At 43.6% G+C, this 26,171-nt stretch overlaps 1 protein-coding gene across 1 annotated transcript in view; it reads right to left on the bottom strand.

Moving 5' to 3' along the window:
* Positions 1-5,699: 5,699 nt before the first annotated feature.
* The window catches only part of kita (KIT proto-oncogene, receptor tyrosine kinase a), a 30,264-nt gene continuing 9,792 nt past the window's right edge, over positions 5,700-26,171 (bottom strand). Inside the window, exons 7-21 of the mRNA XM_080016051.1 lie at positions 25,718-25,833; positions 25,327-25,441; positions 23,545-23,729; positions 22,049-22,155; positions 21,780-21,906; positions 20,970-21,074; positions 20,272-20,382; positions 19,367-19,508; positions 18,515-18,606; positions 16,203-16,333; positions 15,645-15,767; positions 12,703-12,814; positions 11,251-11,350; positions 10,273-10,378; positions 5,700-8,091 (exon numbers count right to left, since the gene is read on the bottom strand). Of these exons, the coding sequence (XP_079872177.1) occupies positions 7,909-8,091; positions 10,273-10,378; positions 11,251-11,350; positions 12,703-12,814; positions 15,645-15,767; positions 16,203-16,333; positions 18,515-18,606; positions 19,367-19,508; positions 20,272-20,382; positions 20,970-21,074; positions 21,780-21,906; positions 22,049-22,155; positions 23,545-23,729; positions 25,327-25,441; positions 25,718-25,833 (1,855 nt within the window). The 3' untranslated portion in view covers positions 5,700-7,908. The remainder of the gene's footprint in view (positions 8,092-10,272; positions 10,379-11,250; positions 11,351-12,702; positions 12,815-15,644; positions 15,768-16,202; positions 16,334-18,514; positions 18,607-19,366; positions 19,509-20,271; positions 20,383-20,969; positions 21,075-21,779; positions 21,907-22,048; positions 22,156-23,544; positions 23,730-25,326; positions 25,442-25,717; positions 25,834-26,171) is intronic.

Below are 26,171 nucleotides of genomic sequence, written 5' to 3'. Positions count from 1 at the left end.
CAAGACAGGTCAGCTGCTTAAGACCACACCTCCCCCACACCACAGTGTGTTTATTAATATAATATGGTTTGCAGTGCTTTATTTGGTGTAAATTTACTTTATACAGTTTGCAGTGTATTATTTACAATATTATTTGCTGTGATTTATATACTTTATCTGCATTGTTGTGAAGGACTTGTGCATGGACAATGTTGTTTGTATTATGTTTCCCGGCCGCCTCCTTTTCCTGGATTTTAGCTAGAAGGCTATTTGTCCAGACTAAATTGACAGCCCTATATAAAGGAAAGGACTACATACTGTACCTTTGGGGTCGCTTAACTGGGTAGAAAACTCTGATCCATCACTTACTCGTCGTCTGTCTCGAAACTCGTCACTGGCCTCATGATCCACCTGACAGCTGCTGCAGAAGCTCCCAATCAGCGATCTTCTCTTTCTTCAGTGTTAGGACCAGAGCAAGACGTGATCGGGCCCCCGACGACCACAAAATAACCCACTGAATGCCTATTAACATCTAAGTCAAGGAAAGTGAAACAGCACATGTTGTGTGCGCTAAAAGGAAGATTTCTATGTTTGTGCCCTGTGTGAGGCATTCAGGTTTGTTTACAGTGCCCTCCATGCCACGTGATTGCGACTGTGGGACGGATCCAAAAGACACCGACCGGAGCTTTACTTTTTCCAGTTATCTGGGAGACTGACTGCTATTTATGTAAACCACCCTTGTAATAATGTTTCATCTCCTCATCAGGAAACAATACACTTCAGCAACCCCCCCCCCGCCCCCACACACACACACACACACACACGCACATGTTGATTTACCCGTGTCAACCCAATTATCAGACCAGTTTGAAACCGTCCTTTAATCCCATCTCAAATGATTGGCTCACATCCAGAAATATAAAACGATTAGCGTGACCAACAGGGTTCCCATGGTTCCCTGTTGAGTGTTTACACAAACTACACGCATCAATCTGAGGTGACCGGTGAGAGGTCACATGACTCTGACTCTCACTCTGGTTCAACATCAAAAAGAGCAGATAGATGTCAAATATGTAAGCAATCAAATAATGTTATACATCTTGTCAAGATATTGAGGAAAACCAGAGTAGCGGGAGAATAGAAAACAGTGGAGGTACCGTAAAGGTGGAGTAGGGGTGGAGTAGAGACAGGTAGAGGAAAAATAAATGGAAAGTATAGGAAGAGTAGAGGTAGAGGGTGGTAGAGTAAAGTAGATTCCTAGTAGAGAGAGGTAGAGTAAAGGTGGAGTAGAGGTAGAGTAGAGTAGAGGTCGATAAAGTAGAGGTAGAGTAGTGAGGTACAGGCTGTGGTGTCTATGTCTTCTCGGACATACGACTTGACGACATGTAGACGCCTCACTTCCTTTCAGCATGTTATCATGACGACGTTGCATCGAACCTTTTACCTGACAATGCATTGTGGGATACACAGCCAGCGTAGTGTGCAGTGTTACCCCTGGGCCACACCTGAAGAGACACCTTACCGTCGCGCAGGCGGTACCGTCACGTCTTTTTGTAGATTCGTCAATTCACACCGGGTGCGTCTCACATTCCGTCCATGACGCACTACCGAAAGCAGCACTCTCATGACTTTTTATCACTGAAACAACAAATTGTGGAATGTATCAACCTTTAATGTGATAAAGTGAGTCTTTGCCTTCGTTTTCAACCATTTGCTTTTCATTTCATTCGAATTTGGAGTCTATTTGTTTATAACCGTAGTTGGATTAGCTCGCGAGATTAGTGTTTATTGTTTATATTTTACATTTGCAGAGATTCATATGGAGCTTGATGGGCACTAGGACCCCTGTGACTACCTGAGTTCCCGACCAGGTGCCTGACTAAAATAACTGAAAGATAACGGGGAATCCAGAACAACCTCCCAGGTTTGAAGTGAAATCTAAAGTATATTCCTTTGCGTGATATTTGCTTTCCTTCTGGAATGATAATATAATATTTTCACAAGTGAGGTTTAACGTTTTGAGTTCATTTTGAAGAACAGAACTAGAACAGGAGGATGGAGGAATAGTGAGAAAGAGCTTCACAGTTTGGCTTTAACCATGGCTTGTGAAAGAAGGAAACACAACATGCACAGAAGAGTTTCCTCCGTTAGAACCTTCAGTATCTGACCCTCTGCAGAGCCGACCCCGTCCAATATGCCACTCCCCGCCTGTGTGCTCACACAAGGGCTGCAGGGGATTGTGGGTAATGTGCGGACGGTTCGTGGTTACTGCTTGAGGAAGTGCAGCGTACCTTACATAAATCATGCCAAGCTCTCCAACTCCCATCAGCCCTTGCTGCCTCCCTGCTCCCCAGGTGTACCACCCCCTCCCAACCGTCCCATCTCAGCCATCTCCGCAGTGGGGCCACGGTGCACCCCACAACCCGCTGGCCCCCCACCCCCAGGGGTGCTGGCTTCCGGAGCAGCTTGGCAAATGGGAAGTGGTGGTGACCCACAAAGCTTCTTCGGCCCCCTCAGCCCCATGCACCGTTTAACTGCTGAAAAGAAACAAAAATAAGACAATTTCTACTGCACAAAATACAACTATTTCATTATTAAACATTTTTCAAGCATTTAAAGTCCAGTTTTGGAGACCACTTTTACTCCACTACATTTCAAAACGAACATCTTGGCTTTTTACTGTATTATATTTCTAACACAGTTTCATTATTTTATACATTTAACTCAGGATTTATGTTTATATCTATCAAAATCACTTACTGGATCTATCAAACTGCTCATCCGTGATTCATTTTGTCCATATCCTTGTAAATTACTATGACATCACAAATAGTATTTTTATTTTGTCAATTATAACCAGTATCTGCATGAGCATCATCCACAGAAAATAGGTTCAGTAGTACAGTGTATTACAGACAAGTACTTTTACTTTTAATACTTTAAGTATATTGGAGAGCAAGTACTTACATACATTTAATGAAGTAGAAATGTCAATATGGTACTTTCAGGAGTCCTGTCAGTCGCATTAACATGAAGCCATAATGTTTTTTAATACTCATTTGAAAACAGACCATTCTTGTGCACTTTGCAGCTTCCACTGCCTGGCAACAGAGCAATGCTGACAGCAGAAGGTAAATTATGCTGCTTGGGTCCACCGGTGCGTTCGAATGTAGTAGTCTTCTGGTCTTTTGCGCTTTGCGGCAGCGGCATAACATTGTTATTCCTTATTATAGTATCTGTAAAGTTCGGTGACTTTCGACTTTTACTCCACAACATTTCAAAGAAAATATGCAATATATACTTTAGACTGTACTACATTTCTAACACATTCCCATTACATTATTATTATTTTTTTTTAATCAGGTTTTATATTCACATAGTTCTGACAGACAATTCTTAATATTTACTTTCAAATGATCTTTATTTATTTTGCGTCTTTGAGTTTGGCTTCTGGGCTCTTCTGCTCATCACTCCCAGTGAGGCGTACAGCAAACATAGACACCGAGGGAGCTGGAAATATGGAAGTGATGAGCTTGAATCCCCCAATGGATAGAAGAGTAGAGCCCAACAGGTGGATGCTGGGAGGTGGAGGGAGCGCAGCAACACAGCAAGCAAAGCAGGCAGCAAAGTAGGTAGGTCAGGAGTGACTAGCTGCTTAAATAGGCCAGCCCATATAAGTTCGTGACAGCCTGTGGCGCCGTCGAGTTATCTGACAGAACTAGCTCCGCAAGCTGTGTATCATATATATCAAAATCAAGGACTAGATCTATCAAACTGTCCATTGCCTAGACAGCCCGGAGCTGCATTTTACACACAGCACATTCTCTCTCTCTCTCTCTCTCTCTCTCTCTCTCTGTCACTCTCTCTTTCTTTCTTTCTTTCTTTCTTTCTTTCTTTCTTCTTTCAATCTATCTCATGGAGAGCTGTTCATCACGTGTTTGCTATTTTTTCTCATTTCAGAGACAGCAGATATGTCTGAGGCCCCACCATCTGAGCGGAGCAAAAAAGACAGATGCGAGTGTCAGGAAAGTGTCAGGACGTGAGTAAGGCCCGTTCCCTCAATGAGAAAATAAAATGTTAGGATTATTGTAAAACTGAGCGGCTGCTTGCTGCAACAAGAATGCGCACATGAAGTCGTAAAAAAAAATCTCCCAGCGGTGTTCTGATTTAGTATTATGGTCTGTTGTGACTTGATAGACTGTGTGTGTGTGTGTGTGTGTGTGTGTGTGTGTGTGTGTGTGTTAGATCTACTGCAAATCACCTTTGAGTGATGGATAATGATGATTACATGATGATCATTTTTAATAGCCTGCCATTACCAAAGTAATTTGCAAATGCATATTAGTCTGGAATCTCTCCATTCATTTTTGACTTCCAAGTGCCGTTACCAACGGGCGCGGACGAAAATGTCTCTGGATGCAATTGTATAGACCTACAACCAATCAGATTATTGGATAGATCTACAACCAATCAGAGCAACCAAATGTGTGACGTAGTGCTGAGCGAGTGAGTTGGTAAATTTTGCTTTTACCAAATCCTGTCAGAAGTACGGCAAACACATCTTTCTTATCAAAAGTTTTTTAGAGAAAATACCGTCCAGTTTGTTTAATACTGTCGCGATAGCGGATTCAACAGACCATTCCACACCAGTGGCAGCGATCTTGGTAAGGTGCCTCAACTGCTCGATGCTCGATGCTCTGCATTGCCATCCTAGCAAACCCGCCCCATATTCGGTATGAATCTGTTTGAATAGGAAGGTGGCCAGACGTACTCTGCAGAGCAAATGAAACATGAGCTGCAGATTGGTCTGATTCCAGGCTATGATTTTGATATAGTAAAAACAAAAATACATTATCCTTGGGTGCTGTTTTATCTATTCATGATCAGTCGTTATGATATATTTAAAGACTAATTATGTCAATGTGCCAATTAATATGTTGACGTGTTTATCCAACTTTATCTTAAAGTTTATTCATCGTGCAAACGTATAATTAAATGAGATCGTTTGATCGCAGATACAATCTATGAACAGATGAGAGAGGGAGAGGAATGTCTTTCTTCATTTCCCAAACTGTACATAATCCTGGTGGTCCTGTGATCTTAAAAGGTGGTAAAAAAAAACAAAAACCTAACAAGATCCATCTCCCTCTTATTTCCCTTGTTTCCCTCTGGAAACACAGTGAGTCTGACGCACAAACATTTTCATTCAAAAACTCTGCTTGAATGGTGGGATTTCCTGCTTTTCCTCTCTTATCGCTACGATCCCCGAACAATGGCCCCTGCCCACGCAGTCGCAGATCCAGGCGTTAAGAACGTGAGTGGCCCCCCCATCCCCCGTCCCCCCAGTGGCCAGATGTCCCTCGCTGTCCTGGAGCCAAGGTCTCATGCAGGAAGCATGACCCAAAAAAACCCCAGAGCTCCTCACCAGAAGAGCCGACCCCTCCACGCAGCACAGTCAGACCTCTTCTGATGGAGAGGGAATCCGAGCGACAGCCGCCCCAGGGAACAACCTGCTAGCAGTGGTCCCACGCAGATGGTCCGCCGTGTGTTTTCCAGCCACAATGGGCCATGTGTCATACGTCGGATGAAAGGCATCAAATGTGACAGAATTTGCAAAAAATTGCCGGTTTGTTGTTCCGAGAACACAGCTTCTGGGGCAAAAAAATCTGGTGTTGAGGCGGCATTCCACAGCGGATTTCATTTACAGAGTTTTATTTACATTGACACATGAAATAGCAATGCAATGTCCGATTTACACAACAGCGCTACAGCCTCCGGTTTAATAAATACTCAGCATAATACATGGAAACAAAACCTCTGAGATACAAGGGGATCAATTAGAAGTGGAGAGTTAGACAAGCCATCCTGTGAAAACATCTCCAGTGGGAGAAGCTCTGAGATGTAATATTATCCTTTCAGGTTACCATGGTGACAGAGAGCCAAGCAGCTTTTCGTCTCGTCTACAGTTCCGTCATCCGTGCGCACAGACACAAAGTTACAGCATAACAACATATTTTCAACATATTATCTTTGTACCATATATTCATGGGAATAAAACATCTTTAAGAGGGACAACGTTACTTTACAATATTTGCTCATTACATATTTACAGGAGTGGAGCGGCTCTGCTGTGGAAGTAGCCTGTACAAGTAGTGGAGTATTTAATAGTGGCACCTCTTTACAGTATTTTAACGTCTGTGAGCAAACACACAGATGGACACAAACACTTCAGACAGGCACGCGCACACCAGCTCACATACGTACGTACACACACACACACACACACACACACACACACACAGATGAACAGGACACTTCCTGTGGCTCTTCACAGCAACATAACAACATGTGGGAAGAGGGAAGTCCAGCAGCTGATAGAAGATAGCAGCTACTGGCCAGAGCGCTACGAGATGGCCCATGCCATTCTGAAAACACTATACATCACATGCTGGTGTGGATTAGAGGTCTTCATGGGTCTACTCGACCCAGGACCTCCACCAGTTCTGGTCCACATTTTATTATGGCCTATTGGGTTCAGGTAGAGTGGCATGCTAGTTATATTTCTCTTGATTCATCAAGTGGAAAAAAATAGGGTTTGGGTCCAAATTTTGGGACCTGTGAAGACCTTAGGTGTGAACAAACATCAAGAAACATCTCGACCCCTCTGTGCCCGCGTGAAGGCCTGTACAACAGGGAATAAAAGCATCACATCCCCCTGCGCTCGCTTGCAGGGGGAAGGGAAGACAGCTGAAGAAGGGACGCGGAAGCGGACGGGTCTGGTCAGTACCTGTCGCTCATGTAAACAGAATTTACGCAACAGGACAGAAACCACGTGGTCCAGGTATTTACACATTTACAAGGGAAGCACTCCAGCAGTCCAGCTGACAGAATGTAAAATCTCTCACCCTCGAGACTCCTCCTTCTTCCAAATGGACACAGAAGCCGATGAAACTGAGAGTTTGGATTCCAACAAATGTTTTTCTTCTTAAAACCCAGGACTCTAATTTGAACATTTCTTGGTATGGTTGCGATGGCCGCCAATAGCATTAAAACATAAATGTACACATAAACAGTTAGCCAACGCCTACAAGCAAAGCCATGGTACCATGAATAATGACAAAACCTCATTCATGACATTGCCTCCTAAATTAGGCGGTGTTTGTAGATGTCTCATTAAAGGTGAAGTCGCGATCAAGATGGAGTCAGTCTAACACAACTCCCAGGTCAGTGAAACCACAGAGAACCGTCTGAGATGCTAGAGCCAAACCATAAACAAACTGCGACGCTTCATCAGGATGTCGATATTTCATTTTCAAAATGGCCCTCCCAAAAGCTTCTCCTTCATATAATCCTCGAAGCTGAACGTGCGGAAATAATACTGATGGAGGAACAGTTTACAACAAAGACAAAAGCTGCTTTGATGACGAAGACATAAGTGCCTCCTTCTCCAGCAATCACGACAGAAAACAACGATAAAAATGCTACATAATAACTTTTCTGGAGAGAGACACAAAACAAAAAAGAAAAATAAAGATACAAAGAAATGTTACAGTAATGTAATGTTCCAGTCTGCCAACAAAAATGAAAAGTCTGTGAAATGCATCGGAGACATGTTAGTGTGTTTACATGAGAGTCCGAGTGTTGGGAAGATGGCTGGTCTCCCTCAGTTCCCTCGTGACTCCGCATGTGGTTCCCATGGTGAGGTGGGGTCCGCCAACTTTGGACCAACAGGCAGTGATAGAGAGCATTAGCAATCCCCCCGAGTGTTTGTAGTAGTGAGTGACGGATCTATCTGGACAAATTTGCTCGGCAAAAGGTGTTGGAAAACTGTGGCTTGGTGCTGTGGTAGTTAGTCTTTTCTTTTCTTTTGTGGCTGAAATTTTTGTGACAGGCACTTTGGGGGACACAATGCTCTGTTGGGAGGGGTCCTTAGACCCTGTGAGCCCGGAGAGTCATTCCCTCCAGGAAGACCTCGTTGTGGGCCAGCAGAGGCTGTGTTGTAGGGTTGTGACCACTGACTGCGTTGAGCAAAGCATTCTGGGTGCCCTGGTCCTCCCTTGCACCGGGGCCCCCTGGGGCCCCCGGGATCCTGGAGCTGAAGTTCAGATAGATCTGAAAAAACAAGGAGGAGGAACAGTTAGAAGGACATTTCTAACCATTACGACTACTCAAAGTATTGTACTTGCTCCTCCAGCCAACTTCACTTCCTGCTTTCCCGCTCAGATGTGAAAGCGTCTGGTGAAAAGGGGACGAAGTCGGGAAACGCAAAGTCCCGCAAATCAACAAATCAATGTGGGGCTTTTTTTCATGCCTCGCCCCCTTATCGTGAAATAACACGGGTCCTCGCTTATGGACCAATTCGCTTAACGAACTGGTCCTAGGAACGGAATTCGGTCGTTAAGTGAGGAGTACCTCTCTACTAACATCGATGAATGATTCAGAAATGACTCAATCCACAAGGGGAGTGTCTACGAAAAGAAAGTTTCCCAGAACAACATACAGTACGTGATTCACAGTACGATCGTATGCCACAAGTCTTCCTGCTTTGTACTCTGGGTGAGTTTTATAACCATGATACGAATGTGTTGTTTATGTTGAAAGAATGTGTGATCATATCTAGTAATGTGTAGTTCAAATGTGTTCTATTGCCTCTGTTTGGGAAAACATGGACGGCCACAGCAAATGTATATTTGTTTGGCAAGCTTGTGAATTCTACAAGCGACGGGAAGTTAGACGGGATTTCAAATTCCGATCTATCGCGGTGTGTGCCGCCATGTTGCCTTGACGACAGGTCTCTTGCCCTGAAATTTGTACTTGGAATTTCAACTTAAATGGCCATTTCTTTGCACTTTTCCAAGTAGGAGGTCAGAGTTCCGAGTTAGATGGAACGCAGCATGAGCATCCCCGTGACATCCAGAGATAAACAAGGCAGATTATGGCCAACACTACTAGCTCGCGTCAGCAATGTGGAGTGAAAGTGACCATAGCGATCCCTCAGACATCTCAAGTTTGGAGATGGAGGATTTATTTTTAGAGATCTCTAAATCACTCAGTAACAGAGTGAATGGTGCATGGGTGCACCATCTTACATAATAATGTCACTTTTTGCCTTTAACGGTACAATTTTAACCGTATTACTTTTGTAGGTTACATTACATTTTTGAACTATAGTGCCACAAAGTAAGGCAGTGTCTGTGGAATGGACATATTGCAAGAGGGAGTATTATAGAACATCAAAGTATCGGAGTAGTCCTCCAATGCCTCTACTTCACTCACTTACATGATGTAACGTGATGTTCTGGAACGCAACGTGTTGTTCCCTATCTCTGTTTTACAGAAACTTCCAGTCGTAAAAATCTTGTTTCGGTCCAGACTGCGTGTGAATTAAAAGTGCTGAGGACGAAGCCGGAGACAGGCTCGGCTAATCAAATTATCGGCGGCTCGGAGCGCATCCGCTCCTGCTGCGATGAGGGCTGCACAGGGCCGACTGGGGTTGAAGGTAGATCCTCCTGATGGTTGACGGCCTTTTTTTCTTTCATTTTTTCATTCACAGTTTCCCGCCCTGCTAACTCTGGTGTTATGTTGTGTGGCAAGAAACGCTGATGTAACCGAGACATTGGCTTCCTGGTTTTGGGTTCCAGTTCAGATGCTTATAGTGTATTATTATTTATAAAGGCCATACAGTATTTACACACTATTTACAGACTTTGCTTGAAAAACTTGAATGAAGGCTCTGCTCTGTCGTGGGATGTTGCCAAATGGCGCCACTGGTGGTCCCAGCAGGCGTAGTGGGGATTTGTGTTATTTGTGTTTGATACATACTCAACTGGAAGAAGGTGACCCAACATGACAACAGATGTATGAGTTTGCATCTTCTTATCATCTATTGGATCTTGATACAATCAGTTAATGTCAAGTTGTTAAGTGGGGATGGACTGATAGTTGTCCATGGTGGTGGTGCATATTGCTCCGATCCGGAACGTGCGTCGTTTTGGGAACATCCCCAAAGCAATAATTGTAACCTAAGAAACCTTATCAAATATGGCCGGAAAAAACTGATTATAAGTCCATCATTATATGACCCTAAACCAAGAGTCTAAGTCATTTTAGTTAAAGTAACGGATTAGATCACAACGGGATAATACATGACATGAGTTGCCAAAGTTTAGGACTCTGTACCAACAGTGACAATATTCATTCTGTCGCTCCCGTTAAGTCTGAAACACTGAGATAACAAGGAAACTCTTTGTCCATCTGGATGCTTCACACAGATCGAGCATTGAAGCAACGTACGTGCTTGGTGGCATCTGAAAGCTGCTGTTCGATCCTCTCCACCACCTTCCTGAACGGCGGCCGGTTGAAGGGGTTTGCGTCCCAGCAGGAGCTCATGATCTGATACCTGCAGGTAGCGACACACAAGCCAATAGAAGATTATAAGAAAGCGATACACTGGCAGAAATGTGTATTCAGAAGTGATTAAAAAGCCTGGTCTTCTCAGGGGTTCCAGAGTCTGGGAGCACTTGAGTCCTGATCCTGGACCATGGAACCACCAGGACCCGAACCCAAGGCTCCCAAACTGGCTCACAGGGGGTTAAATTGTACCAGGCACTCAACCACGTAGAGGTTTAAACGTGATCAGTGGGATCCTAAAATCACTCCTGAAATAGAAAAAGAGTGGAGAAACTAAAATGGCCATGATATGATCCTGTGTTCTTGTTCGAGTTAGTTATAGATCATACTGTTACTTAATCACACACATAAATACATACACAATTATTGTTTATTTTTCATTTGTAATTTTTTTGGTTCAATTTTGACAATTTTTTATTGTTATGTTATTTATTATTTTCTGGGTTATTATTTACAGTAGATTACCACATATTTCTACCTCCTGGTTAATTCACCTAATTTCCCAATGGGAATTAAATTGTCATATCTTTTAGGATTATTTTATATTACAAGATCTCTAATCTTTTGGTTTATTGCATATTCATCTATAATTACTTGTATTAGTTTATTATTTTTTCATATTTTTTACTGTGAGCTGCTGTGACACATTGGCAGTTTCCCCCCAGGGATGAATGAAGTATCTAACCATCCACACTGTGTATTTCTGTGTAAACGAGTCATGTGAGTATCCATATGTTTTCGCTTTGGTCAAGCCATAACCTTCCCCCTCCCCGCACGCTGAGATGCGATTGGCTGTCGGACCCCTCCCTCCCTGTCCACTGATCCTTAACTGCCTTGCACAGGGGTACACAGGAACCTTACATTTCTGCGGGGGCAAATTCTGGGGCGTCCATGCGGTAGCCCTCCTTGATCAGCTTGTAGAACTTGGTGTCCACCGGCATGCCAGGGTATGGGCTGTTCCCTGGGGGCGGAGCCAGAACAGTACATCAATACACGCACACACACACACACACACACACACACACACACACACACACACACACACACACACACACACACACACACACACACACATATACACACATACACACACACACACACACACACACGCACACACACACACACACACACACACACACACACACACACACACACACACACACACACACACACACACACACACACACACACACACACACACACACACACACAGAGTGGGAGCTTATTCAGCCCAGCCCTGTTATGGATGTTGAGTGGTCGACCACAACATGGAAACCCTTCCTCAATCAGTGGGAGAGCTTAATTTGAGCTCCAACACATACAATCACATGACCCAATAGAAATAGAATAGAAAGTGTACAGTGGTTAAAACTTAATCAAGTACAGTGGTACCTTGACTTACGACTGTAATTCGTTCTATAAGAACGGTCGTATGTTAAAACAGTCGTATGTCGAAGCAATTTTTCCCATATAAATTATGAAATCATGGTGATCATAAACAAAATACACAGCACAAACACAGTAAATAGGAAAAAAATATCGATAAGCCACAAACTACATGCACACACCATGTAGGTCGCCTGCTGACTGACTGCTGACTGACTGCTGACTGACTGCTGACTGACTGCTGACTGACTGCTGACTGGCCGCCGACACGCCAACTGCAAATTTCCACGGTCGTATCTTGGAGCAGTCGGTCGCAAGTCGATACAAATTTTCGCGACTATCGCTTCTCCTATGTTGGATTAGTCGTAAGTAGATGCAGTCGTAGGTCGAGGTACCACTGAATTTCCAGTTTCTGAGACTTTGGAGTTTAATTCAACTACATTTCAAAGCAAATATCTTAAGTTTTTACTTTACTAAATTTCGAACATGACTCATTTGACTTTAGTTTGCTTTAAATTAGGGATCTATGGTACGTTTTATTAAATCTATCTGACTGTTTGTCTGTCGGTCTGTCTTTCTGTCTGTCTGTCTATCTGTCGACTGACTGACTATCTATCTATCTAGAACTTCTAAAAATGCCAGTATGGTACTTTAACTTTTTATTTGAGTGACCTTGTGTCAGGGTGTTTGTGTCTGAAGTTTTATGTCTGAGTTCTTCTTCCTCCACTGAAAATAAATACTTTATCTATATAACACTGACAACACTGTAACTATAAGAGCCCCATCGGGGACGTCAACGGAGAGCCAGAAAGTTTTAAACAAATGTTTCACAACAGATATTCCACTGCCACCATTGCCTGGCAACCAACCGCCGAGTGAAGTAAGTGAGTTTTGGATAAACAGAGGTCTAGTTTGTAAAAAACGTACCGAGGGAGAAGATCTCCCACAGCAGGATGCCGTAGGACCACACGTCACTCTCGAACGTGTACACACACTCAAAGATGCTCTCTGGGGACATCCACTTCACCGGCAACCGCGCCTGAAGCAGAAGGAAAGGAGGAGGCATTATTGATGGAGGTCAAAGATCAGAGTGTGGTGCGGTGTTAGACCTTTACTCTTTCTGTTGGGGTCACTGAGAGTTGTGCACTGGGTCAGAGGTATATACGTAGATCTATAAACAGCAGTAGGTTCCAGATGTCAACACTGTTACAACAGTGCCCGCCAATCAAACACCTAACACTTAGGAAGGAATGCAGACAGACACACACACACACACACATACACACGCACACACCTTTCATCTGCACTGTCTGACAGACATGTTGGGGAACGTGCACATGGAAGATGGCACATTCCGTGGCTCACATGGCTTTAATATAAACACTGGAGGATCTCAGGTACCGAGGCTCCGTCTGGACGCTTTTAAACTTGTTTGAATTTACTTAACTGTGACGGAAAGCCCAGACGCGTATGTTGCCTCATATCACTATTTACTCTGGATTGGATTTGGCTCTGTCTTCAGTGCTAAACTCAATTGCTTCAATTTGGGTTAGTTACGCTCTGGGATCCAGGATCTGCTGCTTTCAAACGGAATTTGTTCATTTCCCGAGAGACGAGAAAAGAGTTTATCGTGTTAAAAGATGGCAAATGTCCACAGGCCCAGTCCTGTCCACTAAGGAAAGTATTTGATGCAGGGTATCTCTAAAACTAGTGTTAGTGTGGTACTCTGCTTCTATCATTACTACAATATGCTTGAATCATTATTCTCCATTACACCTAACAGGAGCAGCTGAAAGAAGAGGAAGAAGACACCATTTAATTATGAAGAAAAAAAACAAAACAGCATATTTGTCATTTTATATATATCACATATAAATGTACAAACCCCAATTCCAACGAAGTTGGGACGCTGTGTAAAATGTAAATAAAAACAGAATACAATGATTTGCAAATCCTTTTCCGCCTATATTCAAGTGAATACACCACAAAAACAAGATATTTAATGTTTTGATAAGCTGTTTTTTTGCAAATATTCACAAATTTGAATTTGATACCTGCAACACATTCAAAAAAGCTGGGGCATGTTTACCACTGTGTTACATCACCTTTCCTTTTAACAACACTCAACAAGCGTTTGGGAACTGAGGACACTAATTGTTGAAGCTTTGTAGGTGGAATTCTTTCCCATTTTCGCTTGATGTACGACTTCAGTTGCTCAACAGTCCGGGGTCTCTGTTGTCGTATTTTGAGTTTCATAATGCGCCACACATTTTCAATGGGAGATAGGTCTGGACTGCAGACAGGCCAGTCTAGTACCCGCGCTATTTTACGATGAAGCCACGCTGTTGTAACACATGCAGAATGTGGCTTGCCATTGTCTTGCCGAAATAAGCAGGGAAGTCACTGATAAAGACGTTGCTTGGATAGCAGCATATGTTGCTCCAAAACCTGTATATACCTTTCAGCATTAATTGTGCCCTCACAGATGTGCAAGTTACCCATGCCCTGGGCACGAACACACCCCCATACCATCACAGATGCTGGCTTTTGAACTTTGTGCTGATAACAATCTGGACGGTCCTTTTCCTCTTTGGCCCAGAGGACAAAACGTCCATGATTTCCAAAAACAATTTGAAATGTGGACTCGTCAGACCACAGCACACTTTTCCACTTTGCATCAGTCCATCTCAGATGAGCTCGGGCTCAGAGAAGCCGGCGGCGTTTCTGGGTGTTGTTGATATATGGCTTTGGCTTTGCACGCTAGAGTTTTAACTTGCACTTGTAGATGTAGCGACGAACTGTGTTAACTGACAATGGTTTTCTGAAGTGTTCCTGGGCCCACGTGGTAATATCCTTTACAGAATGATGTCGGTTTTTAATGCAGTGCCGCCTGAGGGATAGAAGGTCACGGGCATTCAATGTTGTTTTTCGGCCTTGCCGCTTACATGCTGAGATTTCTCCAGATTCTCTGAATCTTTTGATGATATTATGGACTGTAGATGATGAAATCCCTAAATTCATGCAATTGTACATTGAGAAATGTTGTCCAACAACTGTTGGACTATTTGATCACGCAGTTGTTCACAAAGTGGTGAACCTCGCCCCATCCTTGTTTGTGAATGGCTGAGCCTTTCGGGGATGCTCACCTGTTTCCTATTAACCTGTTCACCTGTGGAATGCTCCAAACAGGTGTTTTTGAGCAATCCTCAACTTTCCCAGTCGTTTCGCCTGTCACAGCTTTTTTGGAATGTGTTGCAAGCATCAAATTTAAAATGAGTGAATATTTGCAACAAAACAATAAAGTTAATTTGAACATTAAATATCTTGTCCTTGTAGTGTATTCAATTGAATATAAGTTGAAAAGTATTTGCAAATAATTGTATTCTGTTTTTATTTCCGTTTTACACAACGTCCCAACTTCATTGGAATTGGGGTTTGGTATTTATAATAGTGGGTAGGTGCAGGATCAATGCATCAAGAGGGACAATATGGCGGCTGCTATTCCTTAGGGTTAAAGAATCATTTTTTAATTAATCTTTTTTTTTTTGGGGTTTATATTAGTCGCTTAATATACCATAAAATGCAATATATGGCGTATTAAAATCATGACATAAGGTGAGAGGGTGCAAAAGTTATGTGAACTTAAGCACTCCCAGCAGCAGTTTACAAGCAGTCAAAACATAAAGTTTAATTTGGCAATGCAGGAAAAGATGGCCATTCATACTTACATACATACTGTACGTACATACTCACACATTTTTTATTGCACAATATATCACTCGACTAATTATTTGATTATTTAAACTTCACTAAACTAACTAATTTTCTGTCAATCGACTAAGGGATCATCTGATTGATCTTTCACTTACATTGCCTTTGACCACATAGTTGGAGTCGGTGGTGATGTCTCTGGCGAGGCCGAAGTCGCAGATCTTGGCCACTTGTCCCTGCGTCAGGAGGATGTTCCTCGCTGCCAGGTCTCTGTGGATGCACTGAAACGAGACACGGAGCCGCTAGTATCTCAGCACTGACAAGCTTATGTCATGGAATTTAGTACGGAACTTCAGTCCTTAAATCTGTTCCACGCAAAACAATGACACTGACGAATTGATGAAATGGACGCAGCATCAGATTCCCTCTGCCGGTCATAAATGTTTCAGCACAGAGCTCAAAGAGGTGCGCAAGATCTGTTTACCAGTGCTTGTAAAAGGATCCACACTTTGTGGAAAAAGCATTGTCAATGGAGGGATAAAGCTGAACCCATTAAACCAGGTCTCCTCTGCTTTCACACCCCAGGATGGACTCCTTTAGAGAAGGAGCCTCACACTTTAATCAAAACCTCCTGCTAAGACCTTCTTTTCTGTACATTCAAGGAGTGTTTGACAACACTTCTACCAGTGTTTTTAACAGGGGAGAAGGCTACTCACGTTCTTGGAGGCCAGGAAGTCCATGCCTTTGGCGACTTGGTAGGAGAAGCTGAGAAGGTCTTCGGTGTCCAGCGATAGCCCTTCCTCCTGGAGCATCTCACTGATGATGTCTGAGTCGCTCTCGCCGCCTCCTGAGGGACACAGCGAGGAGTCATCAAGACAAGACATGACTAGAAAGTAGTAAACACAGCAGGAGTTCACATGCGCGAGTTGATATTTGTTTATATTCGCTTTTTATATTAGTCGCTCGTCACTTTTGGACAAAATGTTATCTCTGATGGATTAGGGTTAGGAGATGCTTTCATGTAATGGGATTGTTTAGTTTCACAATCAATTGATGCCTATGAGACAATAGATAAACGTCAAATAATGGACACAATTTGTATTGTATTATTTATAGAGATGAATTATAAATATCAAGATATATTATATTTTTTGAAGATATTCATGAAAATGGTGGATTCCCTTAGTTCCCTGCAGAGTAGAAGTAGAGTAGAGGTAGAGTAGAAGTAGAGGGAGGTAGAGTAGAAGTAGAGTCAAGGAAAATACAGATAGAGGTAGAGTAGAGCAGAGGTAGAGGTAGAGGTACTGGAGAGTAGAGGGAGGTAGAGGAAGGGAGAGCAGAGGTAGAGTAGACGTAGAGCATACTGTAGAGGGGGCAGTGGCTAAAGAGGTAGAGTGGGTCATCTAGTAATCTGAAGATTGCTGGTCCGATCGAGGTAGAGGTAGAGGTAGAGGTAGAGGATTGTCCTCAGACATTCACTCATATTCCACAAAACACTCTAAGGACTGCGGACTTCCTTCAATCAATATTAATTGAAATACAGAGGACCATCACTTCCATAAGTACAATCAACATCATTATTCAAAAAAAATCTGAAAAGGACTGTAATCAACAAAGATTATCCACTTCATGGATTTCATTGCAATGCATCTCAATTTGTAGACGTAACCCTTTATGTAAATTGTACATTTCTATCAATTTTGTATTACTGCTTAGTCTTGAAACTTTGATGAATTACGCAATCTTTGTTTTTGTCTTTAATCTTTCTTTCGTCTGACTATTGATATTATTGTATAGGAGGTATCCTCATAAACCATTTTTGACATCCAACCTCTCCTGCACTATGTTCAAACCTTTTTTTTAATTCTTACTGTCTCTTTTTTATATGCGTAAATAAACTAAGAATAAACAAAGAGTAGAGTAGATGTGGAGTAGAGGGAGGTAGAGTAGACTAGAGGTAGAGTAAAGGGAGGTAGAGTAGAGGTAGGTAGAGTAGAGGGTAGTAGAGAAGACTAGAGGTAGAGTAGAGGGAGGTAGAGTAGACTAGAGGTAGAGTAGAGGTAGAGTAGAGGGAGGTAAAGTAGTCTCGGGGTAGAGTAGAGGTAGAGTAGACTGGAGGTAGAGTAGACTAGAGGTAGAGTAGAGGGAGGTAGAGTAGACTAGAGGTAGAGTAGAGGGAGGTAGAGTAGACTAGAGGTAGAGTAGACTAGAGGTAGAGTAGAGGTAGAGTAGAGGGAGGTATAGTCAACTAGAGGTAGAGTAGAGGTAGAGTAGAGGGAGGTATAGTAGACTAGAGGTAGAGTAGACTAGAGGTAGAGTAGAGGTAGAGGTAGAGCAGAGGTAGATAGAATAGACTAGAGGTAGAGCAGAGGTAGATAGAGTAGACTAGAGGTAGAGTAGAGGGAGGTATAGTAGACTAGAGGTAGAGTAGACTAGAGGTAGAGTAGAGGTAGAGTAGAGGGAGGTATAGTAAACTAGAGGTAGAGTAGAGGTAGAGTAGAGGGAGGTATAGTAGACTAGAGGTAGAGTAGAGGTAGAGTAGAGGGAGGTATAGTAAACTAGAGGTAGAGTAGAGGTAGAGTAGAGGGAGGTATAGTAGACTAGAGGTAGAGTAGACTAGAGGTAGAGTAGAGGTAGAGTAGAGGGAGGCATAGTAAACCAGAGGTAGAGTAGAGGTAGAGTAGAAGGAGGTAGAGAAGAGGTAGAGTAGAGGGAGGTAAAGTAGTCTGGAGGTAGAGTAGAGGTAGAGTAGAAGGAGGTAGAGAAGAGGTAGAGTAGAGGGAGGTAAAGTAGTCTGTAGGTAGAGTAGAGGTAGAGTAGAAGGAGGTAGAGAAGAGGTAGAGTAGAGGGAGGTAAAGTAGTCTGGAGGTAGAGTAGAGGTAGAGTAGACTAAAGGTAGAGTAGGGGTAGAGTAGAGGGAGGTAGAGTAGACTAGAGGTAGATGTAAAGCGGAGTAGAGGTACAGTAGAGGCAGCATAGAGACCGAGAGCGAGGGCGTTGGACCTGACGAACTGAATGAACGCCTTGCCTTTTCGTAGCGAACGCCTCTTGTCGGTCGTAGCGCACGGCGGCGGGCCAGCACCAGACGGCCTCATGGCCATGTAGCCGCTCCTGCTGTTGCTGTGGAGAGGAAAGGAGCATTCTGGTGTGAGCAGCCCACTTTCATGCAGCCCACTCCCACGGACATTCTGCTCCCCTCAAACACTAGCTGCCCGCTAGTCTCTGCACTGCACACACACGCACGCACGCACACAGGCACGCACGCACACACACACACACACACACACACTCTTCCTCTCTGTCACAAAAGGGAAGGATTGTTCGTTGCTTTTAATAACTCACACTTCCCACTACGTCTTCCTTTCCCACTCCCTCAACCTGTCACAGTGTCAAATCTTTACAGTGAACTTCAATATTGTACTTAAGCACATTTTTCAAGTATTTGTACATTGGACTTTCACTCCACTAAATTTCAAAGTAAATATACAAATGTTTCTACTCTTCTTCTTTTCTAAGACCGGTAGACTTAACTGCCTCTACATAGCTTCATATCCTAGCAAATGACTATGACTCCACCTGTACTATTTTATTATGAATTATAATCAGGAGCTGCATAAGCATTATCAGCAGAAAAAAAGCTACACTAGGACTTTATGTATTATACGTATTATAAACTGTTATATCAGGGCACTGGATATGACAACTTATTTTATTTTCAATACTTAAAGTACATTGAAGAGAAAGTCCTGATACTTTTATTGAAGTAGAAATGTCAATGTGGTTCCTTCACATTGCCTCTAGTAATAATATTACTAGTGTTTTGTGTTTGGACATTTTTACTTTAACTGCACTAAAATCTCAGAATACTTCCTCCACTTACCCTCCTGCATCCCTCTGCTGCAGCACGTTCCTGTAGTAGCAGTTCTCCTCCATCTTGGAGCAGATGAAGGACTCTCTCTTCCTGCGCAGGAAGTTGAGCAGATCTCCGAAGCAGCAGAACTCCGTGATCACCAGCGTTGGTCCTGAGGAGACAGGAAAGTCAGGAGAGTCGAGACCAACGGACAACAAAACCAAACTGATGGTATTGAAACACGCTGGTCTTCCAAGGTCCTGTGTCAGAGTTTAAACCCAAAACAGGCTGCGATGCTTGGACGGGGTTTTGAAGCAGCTGCTGACGGACACCAGACGCCCCAGCGTAAAGCCATAATAACTGCTCAGATATCAGGCCAGGGCAGGACGAATGGCTGATTTGGAAATAAAGCAGGCAGAAAACAAATTCCTAAAATTCCAAAATGATCAAGGCTTTGTTTATCTAGCCTGTCAGTGTCTAAATCATCGTACCATTGTCTCATTCAAATGGCTGTGTTGGTTTAACGTGTGTGGTCTGCTTTTCAAAATAGAACTTTTTCAAATGTTTGACACCTTCACTGTGATTTATCTTTTAACTAACTTTGTCGTTTATGTTTTTGAAAAGTGCTACATAATTTATTTGATATTATTATTATTATTATTATTATTATATTTCAGTATTTTTTCAGTATGTTTATATTATTATTATATTTATATCAGTATTTCATTATATAATATTGATTAATATTATTATTATTATTATTGTTATTATTGTTATTATTATTACTGTTATTGTTACTGTTATTGTTACTATTATTATTATTATTATTGTTATTATTATTATTATTATTATTATTATTATTATTATTATTATTATTACATTTATCCCCAGCAGGGATAAATAAAGTGTAATTTATTTCATAAATTATTTCTCACCTCCCACCGTGCACGCTCCCAGCAGGTTAACAATGTTCATGTGATTTCCCAGGTAGCTCAGCACCTTGAGCTCAGACATCAGAGCCTCCTTCTCAGTGGCGTGGGCGCTCGCTACCGGAAAATAATCAGGGTACATTGCATTGATGAGTCGACTGATCATAGAACCAATCTGCATGTGATTGCATGCAGACCTCTGGAGTAAATTATTATTATTATAACTAATATTATTGTCATGGGTAATGAAAAGAAGACTTTAAAATATGATTAATGCATAAACATGACAAGTCGGTACCGCTTCCCAAACCTGCAGGCTAATCATCAATTATGCATGGCCAGGTCGTTGTCAGCACGGCAGCATAGTTGTGTTTTTAAGTTAAAGGGAGATTCAGCGAAAGTTCAGTCAGGAAGACTACCTACTATCAGAGGCAGCCACACCCTGCAGTGAGCCAATCTCACGGCTCCCCTCCAGTATTTGTACACTGCTTGCTCCTCTCTCCTCATGTTATTTCAGACGATGTGCTCAAGTGCTTCCAACTCCCTCCCTCCCCCAAGCCCCACTTGGGAGGGGGGAGGGATCCTATCACCAAAAAATTGATACCTCGGATTTACCGGTAAATAAATGTCTCTCTTTTACCAGTCATAGAGTTTCACATGTTTCTTCCTTCTGTTTCTAAAGTGTGTGTCAGTTTCTTGCTTACGTTTCAGCATTTTCACGGCGACGGTCATGACGGAGTCAGCCTTGGAGAGTCCGTACGCCGTGGCCTCCACCACCTTCCCAAAAGCCCCAGATCCGAGCGTCTTCCCTTGGGACAAGCAGATCCACAGGGTGTTACTCCCCGTCCCACTCTCTTCCCAGGCTCTAGCGCCTTGCCAGGGCACCTGAGACAACACAGGTTGGAGCCCCAGGGCGCTCGAGGCACCCGGATTCACTAGATCCGGTTTGAGGTACTTAACTGAAAACACCTCCCCTTGAATGTCAATAAGATGGTGTTTGCATTGAGGGAGTGGGTTGTGTTCATTAATGAGCCGTCGAACTAGTTCACTGGCGCTGACCACAGAAGTGGCACGAGACCATGACACTGTGACCAGATGAAGGGCGAACAGAGAGTCTACCAACAGAGGTAGATAACTACAGGTTCAGAAAGTATCCTGTTCCCATGTTTTCACTCCTTTCCTGCACCGATCCCCTAGTTCCACTCATCAGTTGAACCTCTGGGTTGATACTAATTAGCAAATCCACATAAAAATCCCTGAGTGGAATTTTACTTTCTGAACCCAGACTTTCCAGGCTGTGTGAACAGGAGGGCTGATGTAATTGACATTGCACTTCCATATTTATTCTCCCGAAATCATTCTGTTGGGAAGGTTTGAATTACACCAAAAGCAGAGCAGCCAAAACATACTTCATTGTGCAATTTCTTACAAATGGATATGGAGAACAGCACAGGGTCTTAGGGTTAATATTAAAAAGCACTCAATGTGTTCGATGCACTCGATGACAGCCTTACCAAATCGCAACTTGTCTCGTGGAAACTCCCACTGGTGGTCGTACGGCAGCTGGGTGGGGTCAATGTAGACATAGTTGTTTCCATGGATTCCCTCAATGACTTTCCACTGGATCTGGTATTTGGGTTTCTTGGCAAGAAAACAGGGCATAAAAATCAAGGTCTATAGATCCACATCCAGGAAATTATAGGTACATCAGGACCAGATTGTTCCACAACAGTTCAGAGTGGTTGTGCAGAGAGAGGGGGGCAGTGGCGTGGAAAGCCTTTACCTGCAGGTACTTGTAGAAGAGCACAAGCAGGACGAGGCCGAGGACGGCAGCTGCTGACACGGAGCCAATGAGCAGGGGGGTGAAGAGCTCATGAGAAACTGTCCTCTCTGTTGGGAAAGACGCAGAGACAATCAGCCAGACAGCAATGAAAGTATTCAAATAAAAATGACTATTTGTCCCTAACAAACAAAGAGCTTCAAGGTGTGTGTAGTGGACAAGAAGGGGGGTTCGGCTCCGCCACATCTGAGACATTTCATCCGGGCGTTAAGGTGCGCTGTCACGCTCTAGACCCTTAGAGTTTAAATCCCAACAAACAAATCTTTTACACCGTCTTCAAAGTTTTGTTTTTCCTTTGTCAACTAATTCTGAACTGAACCTCCCTATATAATTGGTTGATGTCCTCGGTGATGGGACTTTATTTCCCCCTGCTGCCGTTTGGACCACAGCTGTGGCACAGAATAATTAGGCCTAATCAGTGTTACGTTGCTTTGTGCCGGGGTTGTTTGTGATGCTGGATTGTTTTGGTCCTCTGTACAGTGGAGTGTAATAAGCTCTTTATCGCTAAGAAGCTTTCGCTCCACTTCAAATCTGAGAATGCAGAGTCTGCAGGAACTAATTCTTTGTAAGCCTGTCAGTGTGGTATCTAAAGCTCTCTCTCTCTCTCTCTCTCTCTCTCTCTCTCTCTCTCTCTCTCTCTCACCAACACCTCCGAGCCTCCCACGTTCCCAGTGCTCCCAGTACAGCCAAGACGTCCCGCCCGGTTCTCTCTCCCCCCCTCCCCTCTCAGTGCTTGCTCGGCCCTGCTCTCCTGCAGCAGAACCCTCAGTCGAACACAAACTTCTCAAACTCCTGACATGTCATGCAGCAGATGGAGCGGCCGTTGAAATTGTGAGGATTTATGGTTGCAAGGAATACAACGGCTTCACGCTGTAGGGACAACATGCTAGCAGAGCCAGTCATACTTAAAGGTCTCTGCCCTCCCACTGTTTACACAACAGATTACAGAAGCCAGTCGCCCTGAATTTAACCTCAAATCTTTATCTCAGGACAAATCCAAACTCCTGCTCCTTGTTCTTATTTGGAACTCCGTGGGTTTCACAGGATTTAGTCACTCGCAGGAGATGTAAGATGCACAGATAAAACCCAAAACAGGTGGCTAAAGGTTATGCACACACATACTGCAGACACACACACACACACACACACACATACACACACACACGGAAATATGGAGGTTGTTCGGTGTAAACCTGCAAGCAGCGGTTTTCTCTGAGTCATATGTCATGAAATGGAATCCAGATCAGTCGTTGACAGAGGACAGAGATTTACATTTTTACACAAGCCTTGTTTTCCTGCGTCGAACAACCTGTTGCTGCTGTGGAGCTGCATTCACGCCCCCCGGCGTGGTAAGTAATACCATATCTCATCGAAATGAATCAAATGTTGCTGTCTCGATGTTTTGTGTAGCTTGGCGTAGTGCCGTGAGAGAGACTGACCGCTGATGGAGAAGAGGGTGTAGGCCTGCTCCCCCTCCACGGTGGCCACACACTCCAGCGTGTGGAACCGTCCCCTGCTGACGTTCACCCGGCTCTCCACCTCCGTCTTGCCGAACATGGGGCTGAAGACGGTGATGGTGATGACGTCCTGCTCCTCCAGGGAGGCGTTGACCTGCTGGGAGCACCTGGAGACCCAGTGATCGGCGGTTATTAGACATAATTACCGTCACGTTGAGATGTTGCCGTGGCTTCACTACGACACAGCTTATGTGCACGTTTCAGTTTGAGTATCTGTGAGAGCCCTTCATGCCTAGCGTTTGGGTGGATGTGCTTTTTCTCTCCTGACACAATCTGCTTGTCTGGATGAGCACTCAAAAAGTTTCCAACAGCAAACCACAGACAAACTATATTAGTTTACTGACAAACCAATGTCATCCCCTTTCATTTGCTCTCTGCGTCCCTGCCTCTTGAAAAAAGTTCTTTCTTCTCGCAACACTCACAACACACCACAGCAAGTGTGACAACTTAGCTCAAGGAATTTAATAGCCACAGAGTAGCACAATATTCTTATTTTGTATCTTACAGGAGATGCCAGCAGTGATGCGGCTTCCCCAAAAAACATGACCAGAGTTGTGGTTTTCCCCTCACGCTGACAAAAGGCGACCAGTGAAATTATCTGCGAGCCACGCAAGGCTCCACATTTCACACCACGCTACAAACAGGTTCTGTCATGGCGCTGCGAGGCCTCATTCTCAACCACCTGCGAGGCATGTTGGCGTCCTCGTCGATATGAAGTTGTTTGATTTCATTTGAAAAGACCCCAAAACAAAACAATTGGATCATGCGATTCATGCCTGCGCTGAGTGGGATTAGCATTGCTATGGCGACCAGCTGCTCCGCCCACAGGCTGCTTTTTGTGTGACACAGGATGTACTGTGTCAGATCAGATATATCCGGGCAGATGTCCCAGACTCCCGCCAATCACAAGTCATTTCTGCCCAATCCCCTCGTCACATGGGAGCCATGTCATTGGAGTTAACCAATCACAAGTCAGGCCCTTCAAATCCCACAATCCAACATTCCACCTCCATCATCATTCTCCAACCGATCTGTGCATCGTGAGAAATTAACGACGGGTGCTTTTAATTATGCATAAAAACTGATAGATCTGTTTTGCATTTCTTTTGCAAGGGCCAGTAAAGACATTAAACCCAATTCTTATAGACAACTCTTCGATTAAATTTTAAGTGATCTTTATTAATTTAGCATTGTTTGAGTTTGGGCATCTGGGCTCTACTGCTCATGACTCCCAGCAAGTTTACAGCAAACATAGGCATGCTTAATGAGCTAGAAATATTGGAGTAATGAGCGTGAAACCCCCCATTGGATAGAAGAGTAGATTCCAACAGGTGGATGCAGGGGAGGTGGAGGGAGCGCAGCAACAAAGCAGCCAGCAAAGCAGGCAATTGGCTGCTTAAAAAGGCCAGCCCATAAGGGCGTGGAAGCGTGGGGCGCCGTCGCGTTGTCTGACAGAACTAGCTCTGCAAGCTACTCCTCATTAGGTGACAAACTTGTCTTCAAAAAAGGTAGACAGAAAGAACAGACCCGTATTTCTGCAGTACATGCTTTAAAACTAAAATAATACCTGCACGCTTTTTTCCTCAACTTTCAACTTTCGACTAATCTTTTGGCACTCTTGGAGAGAAAGTTGTGATACAAAGCTGAATTATTTTGTGTGAACACAGTTGAATTCGGTTTCAGTTCCTGTTCTGAACACCTCACCTGATGTAGGGCTGCTCGCAGTAGTACCATGTGATCTGGGGAGCGGGGAAGCCCTCCGCCACGCAGCGAACTTGCCCGTCCACTGGACCCTCGTGGGACACGATCTCAGGTTTACCTGCCGACGATCGGGAAAAAACATTAAAACTCATTGATGGATAAGAGACACGAGCAGAGGATTCTTATGTCGAATGCTGTTCAAATGCTGCCTTGGATGGAGGGAGGGCAGATAGCTGCAGGGCAGAGAGCTGGAGCCGGATCAAACCATGACGAGGTGAACAGAACACCATTTTCTCATGTCATTTGCAAACGAGTTATGCTTTGCAAAGTAATGAAATCTGGGACGTGGCCTCTGGGAAGGGAGAAACTTTTGAAAATCTATGTAACGACTTACTAATTACAAAGATTGTGAAGGACTGATTGGCTGTTGCGTCTCCATTGGAGGCTCGAAAGGTGTAGACTCCACCTTCCGGCATTTTCAGTCGCACCAACCTCAGCTCGCTGCTGTACCTGAATGAAATAACAAGATATATAATAACAAAAACATTTTGTGAGCACAAGTAGAAATTAATCAAATAACCTTGTGATTACAGTGTGAAATGACTCCGTCAGGTCGTGGGACACAGGGACAGGCATGTTATGTTTCATTATACTGAGCGTGACGGTCCAAAAACAGCTGCGTTTCCAATCAATTTGTGAGAATAATTTCAAACACTGAAAACCTGAACTGGTTCCCTTTGTTTGAAAAAAAAAAAAAAAGCTTTTCAAAAATATCACAACACATATTACGACCAAGGTTTGTTATGCCAAACTCACAGTTCGTTTTCATTACTTTTCTAAGGCAACCC

Source organism: Zeus faber (assembly GCF_960531495.2).
Source record: "Zeus faber genome assembly, chromosome: 1".
Classification (NCBI taxonomy): domain Eukaryota; kingdom Metazoa; phylum Chordata; class Actinopteri; order Zeiformes; family Zeidae; genus Zeus; species Zeus faber.
This window is presented reverse-complemented; position numbering and strand designations above follow the sequence as displayed.